General features: G+C 41.3%; 2 protein-coding genes across 3 annotated transcripts in view; one reads left to right on the forward strand and one right to left on the reverse strand.

The window, feature by feature from the left end:
* LOC131681952 (uncharacterized) overlaps positions 1 to 11452 on the forward strand; it is a 133006-nt gene extending 121554 nt beyond the window's left edge. For both annotated transcript variants that reach the window (XM_058963066.1, XM_058963067.1), the window contains exon 2: positions 7768 to 11452. In XM_058963066.1, coding sequence (XP_058819049.1) covers positions 7768 to 8643 — 876 coding nt within the window. In that variant the 3' untranslated portion in view covers positions 8644 to 11452. The remainder of the gene's footprint in view (positions 1 to 7767) is intronic.
* Positions 11453 to 15108: 3656 nt separating this feature from the next.
* LOC131679870 (uncharacterized) lies at positions 15109 to 17313 on the reverse strand. Its single transcript, XM_058960619.1, has one exon. It carries the CDS (start codon positions 17311 to 17313, stop codon positions 15109 to 15111), a length of 2205 nt encoding a protein of 734 aa, XP_058816602.1.
* Positions 17314 to 17833: the final 520 nt, after the last annotated feature.

The following is a 17833-nucleotide window of genomic DNA, read 5'->3' on the forward strand; positions in this document are numbered from 1 at the left end:
ATTTTAAATCAAAATACATTTAACAAATATCTTCCAAAATGCGACAGCTTTCGAGATATTTGGAATTTCGCTCCAACAAAAACAATTAATTCATGTAATTATGCTCTTTTTAAAAGTTATTCGCGTTACTCCATCACAAATTGTCAGAAGTCTAATGTTTATCGTTTCAAAGGCATAAAAGAAGCTTTTTCAGTGTATTTGGATCATGGAGAAGCTTTTAATAAAAAAGTTTTCCTAACAACAAATTTTGACAAATTTTTATAATTCATACTATTTGCAGTCAAAAGTACAAATTTATTTTTTAATATGATTCTAAACGCCATTTTAAATTAAAATGCTTATATCGAAATTTTTCTGAAATGTCGTAGTTATCGAGATATTTTAAATTTTTTTTTTTAACAGCACAATTATTTTGTTTTATTACGACCTTTTCAGAAGTTATTCGCATTTCCCTATCGACAACAATTAGTTTTTCGCAACGCCCATAATAATTCCTATAACTTTCTCATTGACATCAAGGCGACCATTTGAAAGCTATATGAAAACAACCCTCTGTCCTTATTCAAAAATAAAATTGTACTTTTGACTGCAAATAGTATGAATTATAAAAATTTGTCAAAAGTTGTTGTTAGGAAAACTTTTTTATTAAAAGCTTCTCCATGAACCAAATACACTGAAAAAGCTTCTTTTATATCTTTAAAACGATAAACATTAGACTTTTGACAATTTATGATGGGGTAACGCGAATAACTTTTAAAAAGAACATAATTACATAAATTAATTGTTTTTGTTGGAGCAAAATTCCAAATATCTCGAAAACTGTCGCATTTTGGAAGATATTTGTTAAATGCATTTTGATTTGAAATGATACTTAGAATCATATTCTGTAATAAAATTACAGTTTTGTTTGTCAATTAGTATGAAATTTAAAAATATGTATAAAGTTATTGTTAGAAAAACTTTTTTGCTGATTATTTCTCCATCATGAAACCACATTCAAAATGTTTCCTTTCTCTTTAGATTTTTGTTGACAAAATATAAAAAAATTAGAAAAAAATGGGTTTTTTGTAATTTAAATTTTTATCATAAATTTTTGTTTTTGTGAAAAATGACACAGCATTTTTTTCGGTGTATATTTTTTTCGTGCAGAAGTATTCATTACCTGTAACTCGTTCTCAGATAGTTTTACTGTATAAAATAGTGTAAAGTGTAATTTCGGACGGACCTTCGTGGAATTCCTCAAGTGTTTCTTAGCATAACCTAAGTATAAATTAATATCGTAAATGTCAACCTTCTAAATAAATTCGGATACATATTAGCTAGTTTTGAGAAACCTAACTAGAAATGCTTTGGCGGTTTAGAGGATAAGGTGCTGGGCTCATATTTGCGGATTTCATCCAGGAAGGATTTATAGTGATCAGAAGCATCGTAGCATTAGCCCCGTTCGTGAAAAAGAAGGTCATGTTCCAAAACGTAGTATCAAAACTTTGTTTTGCTTTTAGATACGGTTCCAGGAGGCATTGTAAAGGAGTTCCACACAATACCGAGCGCCAATCAAACTTCACAGTTATTCGTATAGAATGCATGAGAGTACTGCCACATTCTCTAGATTCTATTCCTAGTTGCATTCGTAGTTGATATACACCGGCAGCTTTGTTGGTTTTCAGCCGACCGATCTCTTCCTTGACTTCTTGGAGATCAGAGGGCCGGCAGCCTATTGTCTTCTGCGCATGCTCCAAGATCCATTGCCGTACCGCCTTCGTCCTCTGCTGCCTCACCGTTGAGGTGCTCATTATAGTACTGCTTCCACCTCTCAATCATTACACTCGTTCGTAAGAAGGTTGCCGTCTAAGTTCCTGCACATATCGGCTTACGGAACGTAGCCTTTGTGCGAACTGTTCAGCTTCTCGTAGAACTTTCGTGTGTCGTTTACGCGGTACAGTTGTTCCATCGCTTCGCGATCTCGTTCCTCCTGTTGGCGCTTCTTTCTTCGGAGGACCGAGGTTTGCCTGTTCCGTGCTTGTGTGTATCGCTCCACATTCTGTCTCGTTCTGTGCTGCAGCATCCTCGCTCGTGCTGCATTCTTCTCCTCTATTAATTGCTTAAATTTGTCATCGAACCAGTCGTTTCCTCGATTCTGAATCGCTGCACCTAGTGCCGCTATAGCAGTACTTCCTATGGCGGAACGGATCTCCCTCCAGCCATCTTCACGAGTAGCTGCGCCCAGCTATTCTTCCGTGGGTAGTGCTGCTTCCAGCCGCTGTGGGTATTCTTGGGAAACCCCGGCGTCCTGAATTTGCGCGATGTTGGGCCTTGGCGTCCGACTACGATGAGTGTTGTACACCGTCGAGAGTTTTGAGCGCATACATACTGCAACTAGGTAATGGTCCGAATCTATATTCGCACTGCGGTAGGTACGAACGTTGGTGATATCAGAGAAGAATCACCCGTCGATTGTAACGTGATCGATTTGGTTTTCGGTGCGTTGGTCAGGTGATCTCCAAGTGGCTTTGTGGATATCTTTGCGGGGGAAGAAGGTACTTCGGACTACCATGCCACGGGAGGCTGCGAAGTTCACGCATCGTTGGCCGTTGTCATTCGATAGAGTGTGCAAGCTGTTTGGCCCGATTACCGGTCTAAACATTACCTTCCGTCCTACCTGAGCGTTCATATCACCGATGACGATTTTCACGTCCCGTTGCGAACAGCTGTCGTACACCTCCTTCAGCTTCCTTCTCGTCGTCGGGTCTCCCATCGTGTGGGCAATGTACGTTGATGATGCTGTAGTTGAAGAAACGGCCTTTGATCCTCAACTTACACACTCTTGCGTTGATGATCGGAGTCCATCCAATCACGCGTTGACGCATCCTACCCAGCACTACAAAGCCGGTTTCCAGCTCGTTGGTGGTGCCACAGCTCTGGTAGAAAGTAGCCGCTCAATGCCCGCTTTTCCAGGACGATACATCAGCCGCCCCTAACATGAAGAACACACGCTGTTTTGAGACACCCCTAACCTGGGGAACAGACGCTCGTATGGACTCTCCCTCCGAAAAGAGGAGTCCCCCTTCCCTGTCAGCATACGACCATGGTCCCACCGTGGGTTGGTTGCCTGATCTTTCCTAAGGTTACTCGTACCCAAGCTGGCACCGCAGGGGTAGGGATAGGAGTTACTGGACAAGAGGCTAAGGGCCACTGTGGCGAACCATAGGGTCAATATTACGCATTACTCAGTCATTTACCAACCTGCAATGCAATCAGCACGCAGAAGATGATAAAATTCGTTGCATTCGAGTTAACAGGTTATAGTGTATTTTACTTCGCTCGGGTTATATATCTGGCAATACCAATCTATATTCCTTGTCTAATTTATAAAAAAAATTAAAACAATTTTGAATTGTTAGCTACTAGTCTCAAAAAACTTTAAATTTTAAAAAGTGAAAATATGGCACCCTGAAGCTAGCGCAACGTGCAACTAAATAAAAAGATTGGATAAAAATAGTAGAAGCACTTTATTGGGTTTTATTCCTTTTAGTAGCGACAAATGAGTATACTGAAAAAGAACCTTTAGTAGACATACAATTTTAGGTGTTTACATAGGTTATGTAAACTGTTTGGATTTTGTTTCCAACTGACGCCAGTTTGCTGACAGTTTGGATGTCTCGTCTAACTGACAGCAAGTTGGTGTCAGTTACTGACGAGTGCAATACTAAAAACAAAAATCCAATTTTTCTTTATTAGATTACTAAATTTGAAGCAGTGAGTGAATTCTAGTAGATGAGAATACAAATCACTTATAGAGCTGCGTGTACTACTTACAACGCAATGTATTCAAGGGATTTCTAGAAATCGAATTTTTATTATTTGCGCTGCCTTGCGTTGCGTTGTGTGACGATGATTTTGGCGGATTGCACACTGACTTCATCATGTTTGATTATCTAATAAAAGTTGCTTAGGAAATGGTAAGTAGGAATTCATACCAATCCGACCCATATTAAAACCTCAACAGCATGATAGCTATCATTGCCGGCCGCCCCCATCTCCATCGTTCACGGGGAAGGATAAAGGATAAGGTAGACAGGAAGTGTTGATGCTCCACCTACTTAATGAAAAGACGACGATTCATCAGACTCTTCCATAGGTGTCGCGGAGTTGGTAGTTTGGAAGGGTATCAGGTCTAGGATTCGCTCCAAGCAAGCGATGCGAATTGTAAAGCATATTTTATTAGGTAGTTGTTTAGTTAGTCTTCGAGTGCACGATCACTCGAAAAAGAGATCTTGTTTAGTTTTTGGTTCTTTTTAAACTCTGGGCAGCCTGCTACCGAGAGTATACTATGTTCCCTAAACAAAAGCAATTTGAACTCCACACGGCCGACCGTGGGAGTATTGCCTAGAAAAGCTAATCTTATCTGCGTAATGGGCCGGATCACTATTTATTGTAACAGTATTTGGACAGAATTCGCTACTTCTTGTCTACGATATATTTATTGGCTTGAAAACTACCGGGTGATAACACATTATACAGGCAAAAATAGCGCGAGATGTTATAAATTAAGGAAAGTATTTCTTATTTTCCATATCAGATTGTGGAATACAAGTATACGAGCGATAATAACGAACACTGAAGGGAAATATAAAGGATTGTTAACCTGATGCACGGGCTTGTTAGCAATAACGGAGCTTGAAATTAGGTTCATAAAAACAGACGCGGCAAATTTTCAATACGTATTGACCCGTGATCAATAGAGTGACAGGAAAAAAATTACCCCTATCGGCCCATGCCTGAGTCGATTCCTAGTCCCACCAGGAGTACTTGCTCCAAACTTGAAGCAAATCGGAAAAGTCTAGCTACCGGAAGTGTTGCTGAACTCGTAAAAATAACTCTTATATTTCTCATTCGCGTGTTCTCATTGCGACCAACACTCGTATCCGAGTGTTCTCCATACATGGTTTTCTTTCGTTCGCTCCCCAGCCGGGTAGAATTTCTGCGAGTTCCAGTCGGTCAAAAGCCACTCAAATTGCACATATTGAAACCCACTCTTTCGTTCGCACCCACCCACTGGCGCTCACTCCTACTGCTGCTACCACTCGTCCCTGCTCTCACTCGCCTAAGCTCCCACTCGCCCATGCTCCCACTCGTCCGTACTCCCACTCGTAGCCACTCGCGCTCTTTAACCCACTCGTATCCACACGCACTCTTAAAGGCGTTCGCCTTCACTCGCACTCTTGCAGTCGCCAGCGCTCTCGTTCCGTCTCGCATTTCGTTCTTCGGTGGTAGACCAAGAATGCTGCAAATGAATTTATTCGGATATTTTATGTACAAAGTCCAAGCCGCGGCTGTTTGAAGATCGAATTGCACAATACTTCTGGCTTTCGTCACCGGTACAGCATGTCAGGGAACATCAAAATTAGTTATATGCAGTTAAATGGAGGTATTCACATACATTATCAACAGCACGGAATGCTTTGACGTACGGAAAGAGTGAACGAGAGACGCATTCAACTTAACTTAATGGAACGATGACGTGGCGTTGGCGGACATTTACGTTGATGGAAGCTGATGTATCGTATGGATTGAGGTTGATATGACACTGGTATAGCGGAAAAGGAAATTGCGCGGGAAATTCTCCATTCATCGGTTCACTTGTTGTACAATGAAGTCATAAACGCATCCGAATGAAATGCGGTCGCTTTAAAACGCAAAAATACCTATATTGAAGATTGAGTTTTTTTGTGGAATAATGAAATGACAGGAACATCCAGTTTTTATTGTCAAATACCATGAAGGCACATAATTCCGCCCAGTTTTGAATTCCGCGCACTCTGAGCTATTTGTCAAATTGCAGAAGCAGGCTTGTTAAAATAATTAAACATGGCATACACATATGCTGCTTATGTTTATCCATACCGACAGAGAAAAAAAAAATTTCTGGTGGCTCATATATCTGCAAAATAATAAATTAGATCGCTCGTCCTTGTGGCCGCCATGTTTGCATATTTCCTAAGCGATTGCGTTAAGACCATAATGTAGACAGTATAACTAATTTGAAGCGAAACGGTTGATTTTCATTTTCAAACTTGTAAACATCAAAATAAAAAAAATATGAAAAAACAATATATTTAATTTGTTCTTTAAATACGACCGGCATAAATTTGTATAGACAGATAACGTATGTATGCAATGACAATTTAATGCGAACGCGCGCACTGTTAGTTTAGTTAGTTTTTGCTTGCGCTGTTTTAGGATTTCATCAGAATGCCGTACCTAATCCCTTCGCTCCTTTATGAGCGCTCCCAGTTGCTAAAAGAGTGTATACGTGCTGTTCTAATAAACATATTCAGAACTGTAAAGAGTGCTTAGCACACGGGAGTGGGTGGCATGCAGCAAAAACTCGCAGCTGAGGAGTCCCGTCATGGGAACCCACTCTTCGTTAGAGCTGATATCTAGCGAGCCGACAAGAGTGCGAGTGACACACGAGCTTATAGCGAAGGCAGATAACTCATATGGATCAAACGTAATTGCCGCTCGTGCTAACTGTCACATATTTGAGAGTTCTTCGAAAACGTGTGTACAGCAGCAGGGAGCATACAGTGTGAGTCTCGCGCTCGCAGGCGAACGAGGAGGATGTGTTGGCTTCTCGCTCTTTTAGCAACACTGGCTACCGGATCAACGTGCTTGCAGTTTGTATGGGATTTTTCGACAATTTACATGGAGAAAACCCACTAACTCGCACTTTCGCCGCTAGGCGGCACTGTGTGCATCGTTTTATCACTGTAAGTGAAAGTAAGAAAGATAATTTAATTGCCTAAAACTTTTTCGAAAACTGCTAGTGGATCCGGCTTTGTTAAAAGAAGTTATTAAACTTTTAATGAAGTGATGTCTGAGTCAGTTTTGCATGGGGCCTAGCGGTGCATGGATGTGGATCAGTACTTGATACGCACGAGTTAAACATTTTGTGTAATAATGGTTAGGTTTAGGTCAATAGTATGTTCAGAAGATTTATAGTAAGTAATACGAGTCATGTTTTGGTTAGAAAATATTAGTTCCACATTTTACCGCATAGAGGGCGCCAACACTAACTTTTCAACGGAAAGAGATAGAGATTAGGTGTCTTCCATAAAGTTGTAGATCAAGATTTTTTAAATAATTTCTCCGAACACCTTGATATTCTATCTCACTTCTATGAAAAGTTAGTGTTGGCGCCCTCTATGCGGTCACAGGTGGAACTAAAATTTTATAACCAAAACATAACTCCTATTATGTTCTACAATTTTTGTGAATATACTATACAGCTAAATCTAACCATTATCTCACAAAAATGTATAGTTGGTGGGAATCGAGTACTGATACACAACCATGCACTGCTAGGCCCCATGCAAAACTGACTCAGACATCACTTCATTAAAAATTTAATAACTTCTTTTAACAAAGCCGGATTCACTAGCAGTCTTCGACAAAGTTGCAGGCAATTAAATTATATTTCTTATTTTCACTTTCAATAATAATACGACGCATACAGCCCCCTAGCGGCGAAAATGCGAGTTAGTGTTTTTTCTCCATGAAAATTGTTCAAAGCGACAATTCCTTGATTTGATTCCAATACCGTAGTGATCTTTCGCTTCGAACTAGATTTCCCATGTTCTCTCGCGAATGTTGCGTGAATATATTCTCAATGGACTCGCCCGTTGGCCAGTTTGACATGCGTTTATTTGTGTTAACTGCACCATTACTAACAGTCACTTTTATTTTTCTCCTTTCCCACCATTCCAGATGAATCTGACAATGAAACTGCTGATTCTGTTCTCATTCCTGCTGATTTATTCATCCGGTCATCGGATACAACTGTCGGACTCCATTCTGGACATCATCAACACCCGGCACGTGGAGCGGGTCCTGGCGGAGCGAAGAATGAACGCGTCACGGGACGAGAGACGATACCTGGTGCAGAACGAGCTGATGGACGAGGAAGCGACGGAGGACAGTACCGGTGATGTGTACCAAACGCCGGAGGTAGCGATCGATTTCGATTTCAACGGGCGGCGGCAGTCCGCCTTGGTAACGCCAGCTTTCAACGAGAGTGGTGGCCCTGGCGGTGGCGGCGGTAGTTTTCAGTATCAGCCCTCGGCGGGATCCTCCCCGAATGCGGATATTTTGGCTGATTTACAAGCGTACCGAGGGGACAAGTTGCTCAAGTCGAGCAAAAATGCACTGGTGGTGACGCGGAAGGAGTACCTGAAGAAGGATTGGTGCAAAACAGAACCACTGGTGCAACGGATTCGGGAGGAGGGCTGCCTGAGTCGGACGATCATCAATCGCTTTTGCTACGGACAGTGCAATTCGTTCTACATTCCAAAGTCGCCCAGGCGTAGGCGGCATGGCGGTGGTGGATCCAATGCGGCCGGCCGAAACGGTCATCACGGTGGCCATCACGGTGGTGGTGGTGGTGGTGGTCGGCGAGAGGTGGATTTGGATTTCGAGGATGAAGATTTGACGGGGCCAGCGTTTCGCTCGTGTGCTTTCTGTAAGCCTAAAAAGTTCACTTGGATCACGGTGACGCTGCGGTGCCCCTCGCTGGTGCCACAGCTGCGCCGGAAGCGCATCCAACGCATCAAGCAGTGTAAATGCATTGCCGAGCCATTGAATTAGAGTTGTTGTTATTATTATTATTAATGCTATTATTAGTGCTGTTGCTAAGGATGGGACGTGAAAGTGGAATGCGTATGCGGGCTGTTTTGCGAGTGGGATGTTTGAGGTGCGCGAAAGTGACAGTCTTAGTGCGGCCCAGCGCACAACTGTGGGATTGAGAGTAGGTTTTATTTTGTTTTTTTTTGTTTTAAGTTTTTAGTTCTGTTTAATAGTCTTGTTTTGTTTTAAGATTTGAGATATCATTGAGTGCTCGTGTACTGGTGTCGGAGGCTGTCTTTGGAGCAATGTGTCAGTTGGACTAAGAAATACAAGGGGAAGAGAAAGGCACAGTTTGGAGTTGGAATTTTATATGCTTGCAGAGCATATTTTTATGTTGTTTATTGTCCAGCGAATTGTTGAAAATGAAGAAATATGTGTAAAATGTATAATTTTGAGGAACAGAGTAGAAATTTTCCTTCGCATTTACCTGGGCGGTGATCAAAAGTTGTTTCATTTATGTAAAATTTGGAGCATTTGACATTTTGTTACTATATAAAAACGGGGCTTTGAGGTTTAAGAAATGAGAATTTTCTGCAATGCCGGGAACGAAGCTCTGTCGCTTCTGCACGATACATACGATGAAGACTACAATCGTATACTGTACCGATTTATCTCTTCTTGAAGATTCGCAGATGCTTGAATTGTCTATAGTCGGAATGTCTACGATTTGTACCGCTGTTGAATTCGAAAGAACCACATAACCAACCAACAACGACGGTGCTGATTCATAGTTCACCGGAACAGAAGCTGCTCCAAGGCACACCTTCTTCACCTTGGATGCGCACAAAAATCAACAACGCGCAGATTTATCGGATTAGTGGCATCGAATGTCACATTACAATAATCAATCGTTTGCCATTTGTTAGCGGATTATCTATCCGAATTGGAGCTGGCGTAGCGTGCTTTTTGCCGCCATCTTATTATTGTATGTAAACAGGTGCTAATCAACGCGGTGAGTCACGCTCCAAAGTCGCTGTGCGTTGTCGTGGTCGTCGTTGCCGCTTGACTGTCTACGACGGAACGTCAGGTAGGTAACCTGATTCCTGGCACCGTTTTCACCCCGTCAAATACTCTTCTATCGCCGGACGCCGCCCATCCGCGGGAATGAGATAATGCCAGCCAGCAGAAGTGACAGTAAATAGCGATATTGAATAAATTATAGACCTCCCCGACCAAGGGGTGTAAATTATTGAACACAGTTTATTTTTACTTTGATTTTTCTGTGTTTCGGAAACAAAACACGCGAGGAAAGCTCAAAATATACAAACGTTGGGAACAGACCAGCCCCCAAAGTTAAGTAAATCTGCGCAAGTGACTCATCCGTGCCGGTCAACACCACCCGAAACAGGTTATGGACCATAATGACCATAGTCGCATGGGCTGGCGATGAAAAAAGAGCTTTGAGAAGTTATAAAAATTATCAATAAAAACCGTCGCTTACGAAAAAATGGAGCCTGCGTTGTGAATTAATTTTTGCACGCCCGATCTCCCGACGACGCTTTTTTGAGACTTTATGGCACTATTGCAGGCCACCGCGCGGAAGCGATGAGTCAAACCACCGCAAAATATGTCATCGCGTGTAGATTAGTTTGCGGGTGGTTCGGTTCTGCTATATATGTAGTATATGCAGCTTATATATGGAAGGTGTGATGGACAGCTGAGTTTCTAACCGATGGTCACTTTGGCGGTCTACTCTGTTCCTTTGCGTATTTTAAACATGGAATCTGGGAAAAATGAATAAATTCAATTAATATTTTGTTTTTAGGTACACGACTTTTTTTTATTGAACATGAACATTTCGTGTCAGAATTAACTCTTTCAATGGTATTTAACGGTGTTTTCAATAATTATCTATATGTGCTCCAACTGTTTACAACCCATTAATTCATTGATCCAATAAGGCTCGGAACCAGACAGCCAAATAGCAGTGCACGAGTTTATTTAGATCTGTAAGCCCCAATCACACTCATGAAACCGTATCCACCTTCAATGATAAGAAATAACGTATTTATTATAAAACTACAGGCGACCCCGTAGGACATAGAAGTAACAGAATAGTCGAACATTATTTTTGTAAAAAATATAAAAGAAAAAATACCACTACGAACGAAACGACACAAGAAAAAAAATAAAATAATCAAATTATGTTCATAAGCTGAGATTAACGAATACTTGGTGGCCATTAGAATAACCAATTGTAATCGCTATAACCCTCTGTCCCTACGAGAAGGGGTTCTTAGTTGGTAGGATGCTTTAAAAAAATATTCTTTTGTTTCTAAGCGTTGAACATAAGCATTTCATGTTGCATAATAATAACCGCTGACGGTGGCCAGCTTCTTGCACAGCTAAATATAATTGTTATTTATTAAACAAACGGAAAAGCTCTAAAACAAATGTTCCTATTAAAATGTAAAATTAAGTCAAGAGTAAATAGATTTTACGCAGTTTGTAATTTATTTGTATCGACTTTAATTTCTTAAAACCATAGACCCTTTAAATGTAGCAACAAACAACCAGTGGCGCATCTTTTTAGTCCGTAAACATAATTGGTGACTAGCCAAACATGACCATAATTACGAATTACGAGAGGTGTGATCTATTAAAAAAGCGTAGACCATGACTAAGTAGAATTTTGTATTAGAAAAAAGTGCTTTGTAATCGTTCTTTATGCTTTTTTTCTAGCCAGTCAATGCAAAAGAACGAAAACACGAGCTAATACAAGATTGGTAGTGGAAAGAAACAACAAAAAAAGTCCAATAAAAGCTCTCAATACACAGAGAAAGTATAAACAAATGGTGTTTAATTGCCCCGCTCCCTGTCTCGTGGACCTCATCGGACAGCTAATTGTTTCTGATTTAATAGGCGTTCTAATTGATTTCCAAATTGCTGCCAGCTGTCTCCATCGAACCCGTGCCCGGATTCCGTATGTCTACAGTATGTACCAGAAATAAATGCAGAAATCAATACGTTACTTTTAAAGGTTTTTTTTTCGAAAATATGGATAAAACCATGTAAAAGTTTTCGTCGTATTTCGTCGTGGCAAATCATGATGACTAGTCATTAGGAAATATTTTTACAAAGGGGTTTCAGGGATACCAGAGCATTAGTTGTATGTTTTGAAGCGAAAACCAGCTCATCGTTTAACCCTAGAACGTTGCACTTGCATTTTTCACCCTAGAACGTTGCACTGGGGTACAAATGTACCCCACGCTTTGATCGCAATTTTCGCAGGTAAAAATGCAAACAAAAGAAATATATAGTACATCATTTTCTTTGTTTTTTTAATTGCAAAACCAGGCGTGTAAGTGAAAGAACGGAGATTATTTAATCAATGATACATAAATTGGTTTTAACAAAAATAAGTGAAAAAATCGCGGTTTTTTTGCTTTTTTCACAAAAATTACTATAACTGCGAATTTTCAACCGGTTTGAAAAAAATCAAATGATTCTAAAAGTTGAAATAATGGTCTAGAAATGGTATAAAATCGAATTTCAATATTTTTAAAAAAGTGCAATTGTTTGAAAGAGCGAAAGATTAAAAATCGGGTTTCGGAAAATACCACAAAACGGGGTGGAAATTGGAAGGAAAAAAATATTTTTAACCAGTAATACAGTGGTAACACGCAACGTTACTATTACAGCAGTTACTGTGAGCAAATTATACTTGCGAGCCATTGTTTTGAAAAACTAGAAAAAATAAACAATACAACAATCAAAATCAGCAAAACAGAACGATTCAAGTACTGACGGTAGAATCTTGCAGTAGATAAAATAGAATTATTGCACGAACGAAGAAGGTACTACCGTAATGAAAGGAGTTATGCTGCGGTACAACATAGTGTCTTACTCTAGCGCTCCTAAATGGCCGTAGTTTTTCAAGCAGATAGTTGAGACCCAGGTGGATAATTTTGAATAAGGTAATACAGCTTCTTAGTTTAAAGAATTCATAAAAAGAGCAGCCTAAAAGCTGCTGTTGTAAATGTGTTACTCTGGCGTACCTTGATAAATTAAAGACCCATCGTACGCAGATGCGTTCAAAATCAATTCAAGTCCATAGGAAAAGTGTGGCCTCAAGAGAGCATTAAGAGCTTGATTTTAGATGATACTGGTAACACACCCGCCTGTTATGAATAGATCAATAACAAGTTTTCCGAAATTTTAACAATTATATTTCCAGCAGGCGTTGTTAAATTTTTCCTACAATTGTACATATTTGTTAGGAGTATTTTTAATAATTGAGGTTAGGTTTATAAACTCACGTTTAGTATTCAACGTTCTCGCTTATCCGGATTTCGATCTGCAGGAGTAGCTCCTTATTTTAATCATCAATACTAGTTTTAATTAAGATTTAGTTTAATTTAGCTACTAGGTTTAAATCTTTAGAAATAGTTACCTGATAGTTTAACGAGTTTGATTTAGTATTAGTTATCAAGCTCGTGAAAATAATCTTCAACTCAATCCGTTGGTAGAAATTCACATTAGCTTTAAGTGTAGTTTTAAGTAGAAAAATAATAAATTTTAGATAGCTTTAAATTTGATACACATTTGTTGTAGAATGAAGAATAATGATCCTGTCCAGAGTTAAAAATAATCGAAGCTCTTTTTTGACGGCTGAAAATGAACCTGATGTGACTCACGGTGAATAGAAAAAATATTCATTCAAATATCCATGTTATTCATTCAGTTGAATATCGTACAATATATTCATTTCATTAATTATCTAGGAAAATGTTTTCAAATGCCGGTAAAGCATATGAAACAACAATCATCATCGCTTACATTGCGCCAGGGCCTACTTTGATGCATTTGATTCGTTGCCGCATGGTCGCTTCGTGCAATAATCGGAGACGAATGAAAATCTGCATGGATGAATGGGCGGCTTGTTCGTTTGAAATTTTCAGCTGCGTCACTGAATATTGAAAGTGAAAGCGGCTGAATATGATCAATTTTCATTCAATGAATTTGAATATTTTTAACTCTGATCCTGTCTCGCGTGTTAGCAGTCCTTCAGCTGTCAATCAGTCACAATCCTCTTGTTGGCCCCGGGTGTGTCCGTAACGCTGGCAAAGAATGAGGAGCCTTCCCCAAAGGGCGTAACACTCCCCCCCTGTACGCTGGATGTCGTATCCTGCTTACTCTCATTTGCTCCGAGGTCTAGAACTGCCAGCTTAACGACTGGACGCTCGTAGATACCGTGCATGGTTTGCACCGTTGCTCTTCGAACTTGGCCGTCCTTGTTCTTAGTCGCAACAATTCGACCTTTGGGCCACATGTTTCGTGGTAAGTCCGGATCAACGATGACAACAATATCACCTACTTGGATTGGTCTCACTGGTTGGTGCCACTTAGTTCGACGACAAATTGTTGGCAGGTATTCGCGAACCCATCTTTGCCAAAAATGGTTTGCGTAAATCTGTGAAGTTTTCCAATTATTGCGTAACGTTGCGGGCTTGTCGTCAAAAATGACCAGAGGCTTGCAGCCACTGGAAGAACCAACTAAAAAATGGTTCGGTGTTATAGCCGGTGCAGACTCATCATCGATAGGAATATATGTGAGCGGTCTAGAATTTACGGTGTTCTCAATTTCCACCAGTGTATTTCTCAGGACTTCATCTGTAGGATGACGTGGAAGATGCATCTGGTTGAGAATTTTTTTAACGGATTGTACTAATCTCTCCCAACAGCCTCCGAAATGTGGAGAGTTTGGCGGATTAAACGACCATTTTAGTTCTGACGATACAAATTCGCTGAATAGTTTCTCGTGGTCGATTTTCTGCAGCGCTTCTTGTAGCTCACGACTAGCGCCGATGAAGTTGGTTCCTCTATCGCTGAAAATTTGTAACGGTGTTCCACGACGCGCCATGAAGTTCCGTATAGCCATTATACATGAGTCAGTGTTTAGTGTGTGTGCTATTTCGATGTGGATAGCTCGAACCGTCATGCACGTAAGAAGAACGCCCCATCGTTTCTCTACTCGTCGACCCACAACTACGAACAGTGGACCGAAATAATCCACACCTGTATATGAGAAGGGTTTGGTATAAGCAGCCAGCCTGGCTAAGGGTAAATCTGCCATCATTGGAGGTTCCGGTTTTGCTCTGCTGTTCTTGCAAGTTTGACACTCCTTGTGAATCTTGTTGCAGAGTCTACGCAATCTGGGGATCCGATATTTTTGTCGAAGCTCGTTCACGACAGTTTCATGGTTAAGGTGGTGATATCGATCGTGTACCGAGCGTACGATAAGTGTAGTAACAGGGTGGTCTCTTGGAAGTAAAATGGTATTGGTTGCGTATGGGCCTGCAAACGCGCAATGTTTACCTCTTCCTCGTATTCGCAATAGCCCTCGATCGTCCAAGTATAGCGACAAGCCACATATTGTACTATTCGACGGCAACTTAAATCGGCTCGTTTCGGCTGACTTTGCCACTATAGCCGAAAAATATAACTTTCTGCAATTTGAAGTTCTTCGGTTCGCAGTGCTTTAACAGTTGGTGACGTTCCATTAAGTTTGGCTTTTAAGTTGTGCGTGAAACGAAACACGAGAGCAACCAAACGTAGTAGTCGTTTCCAATTGGAAAAATCCGAAAAGTTCACCAATACTGCTTCATGTTGATGGAGATTCACTGAGTGTCTCTGTTCTACTGACGTCGATCCCACATGTCCTCGCAGATCTGGCCACTCGTGCTTATGCATCCAGATAAACGACGAACCACGGAACCATCTACTGGACGGAGAAAGATCTGGTAATTTTTGCCACTTAGTACCTTCGTCTGCCACATTCATCTGCGTTGATAACCAGTGCCATTCAGAAACGTCCGTATTCTCCAAAATCTCTCCTATACGAAATGCAACGAATTGGCTATAGCGACGATGGTCCGAATTTAGCCAACAGAGTACGTCCCGCGAGTCTGTCCAAAAAAATCGTTCATTGATTGTCACGCGATGACGTTCCGCTATCGTCTTTACCAACCGCGCTCCAATCACCGCAGCCTGCAATTCCAGTCGAGGTATGGAAACATATTTCAGGGGTGCAACGCGTGTTTTCGCAGCCACGAATGCACACTCAATTACTCCTTGCTCTTCAAATCGAAAATAGCCGACAGCTGCAAATCCATTTTCACTCGCGTCGACGAAGATATGGAGTTGCAGTTTATTTGATTCCATTGATGAAGTTTTGACACGATAGCACCTCGGAATAGAAACGGTGTCCACCTTCGTCAAAACTCCAAGCCACGTACGCCATTTCACGAATTGATCATTAGCTATTGGCTCATCCCATGCCGTACCGGCACGCCATATCTCCTGTAGAAGAACTTTTAAGTACATTAGTACGTTGGCGAGAAATCCTAGTGGATCGAAGATGGACATCAGGACTCGCAAGACTTCACGCTTCGTAGGGATTGTCTGGCCGGATAACAATTTCACATCTGCTCTCTTGGGAAATCTGAAGGTGAAAGTGTCGGTCTTTGTATTCCACCACAGCCCAAGAATCTTTTCGGTTGCCATCTGAGAATTTACGTTCAGATCCTTCTCCGAAGTTTGTGGTCCGTTTAAAGCAGCTAGCACTTCATTGGAATTAGAAAGCCATCCACGTATCTCGAATCCCGCTTGTGCATGAATGAAGCGGACATTTGTTGCAAGATCAACAGCTTCCTTTTCCGTCTCCACGCTGGATAGCATATCGTCCACATAGTGTTCGTTAATGATGGCATCGACAGCCGCAGGCATCTTGTGCACGAAACGTTCAGCATTCTTGTTTTTCACGTATTGGGCACAGCTAGGAGAGCATGTTGCACCAAACGTCATAACAGTCATCACGTACACCGATGGTGTTTGATCTTGAGGTCCACTTTTCCATAAAAACCGCTGGCAGTGCTGATCATCATTGTTAATTTGTACCTGGTGGAACATCTCACATATGTCTCCTGAAACCGCTATTCGATACTCCCGGAAGCGATGGAGGACTCCAGGTAAGGATGTTAACTGGTCGGGTCCTTTAAGTAGAAAAGTATTTAGCGATACTCCATGGGCTTTGGCTGCCGCATCCCAGACGATTCGCAATTTCGTTGGTTTATTAGGATTCGTCACAGGGAATATTGGCAAATACCAAGCACGATCTCTCGGCACATTTTCCTCCTCAGATGATAATTTCCTTATATAGCCTTTAGTCTCATAGTCCCGAATCATAATTCGCAATGCTGTAGCCATCTCAGGTTCACGTGCCATACGTTTCTCCATACAGTGAAATCTTTTTAGAGCCATCGTTTTGCTTTCTGGCAGTTTGACCTCATCAAATTTCCATAGTAGGGATGTTTCGTACCGAGTCTCTTTCAGTAAAGTGTTGGACATGAGTAGCTCCATTGCACGCTCATCGTCTTTAGACATTAGGGAACCGCTGGAAGTCTGGATTCCAAGGCTGTCTAGTGAGAAAAACTCCTTAACCATTGCATGAAGGGTTTCGCACTGACAGATGTGAAAACTATAGGTCTCATCGTGTTGTTTTCGCTGGTCGGCGTTAGCAATAGAACATGGACCGTAAACGATCCATCCTAGTCTCGTCAAAGCTGCAACTGGTTGATTTTCTTCCCCTTCTCTCGAGTTTAACGGGTGTCCCAGCCGGATGTTGTCCATCCCTAAGAGAACACGAGGTCTGATATCTACATAAGATTCTATCGAGATTCCCCGGAGGTGTCGATAATGCTTTGAAATATCCTCAACAGACATCGTTTGCGACGGTAACTGAAGACTTTCTACCATGTGAACCTTGCAAAGACTGGTCCGGCCACTGGAATCATTCACCCCTGATATCTCTACGACGCACTTGACCGAGTTTGATTCATATCTAGCCTGTCCACCAGTCCAATTGATACATAAATCATCATAACTCTCCGAGCTCTCGATCGAAGCAGTTCGTTTTCTGGTGCTGTGCATAAAGTGAACAAGAATAAATTGTCAGTGAAGGTCAACCATTGTTCGAGGCAGTCTTTGTTCGCCGGTGCCCAGGCTGGTGAAGTGAATACCAGAATAGCCGGAATCGCCGCTATATAAGCTAAGTATTTTTTTTTCTTTCATTTCCCTTTCCCCGATCGGTCTCTACTTCTGCCCTTTCCCCTGAATATAAGTTTCATCTCTCGTTTACACCACGTGTTAT

The sequence above is a fragment of the Topomyia yanbarensis genome, chromosome 2, assembly GCF_030247195.1.
Source record: "Topomyia yanbarensis strain Yona2022 chromosome 2, ASM3024719v1, whole genome shotgun sequence".
Classification (NCBI taxonomy): domain Eukaryota; kingdom Metazoa; phylum Arthropoda; class Insecta; order Diptera; family Culicidae; genus Topomyia; species Topomyia yanbarensis.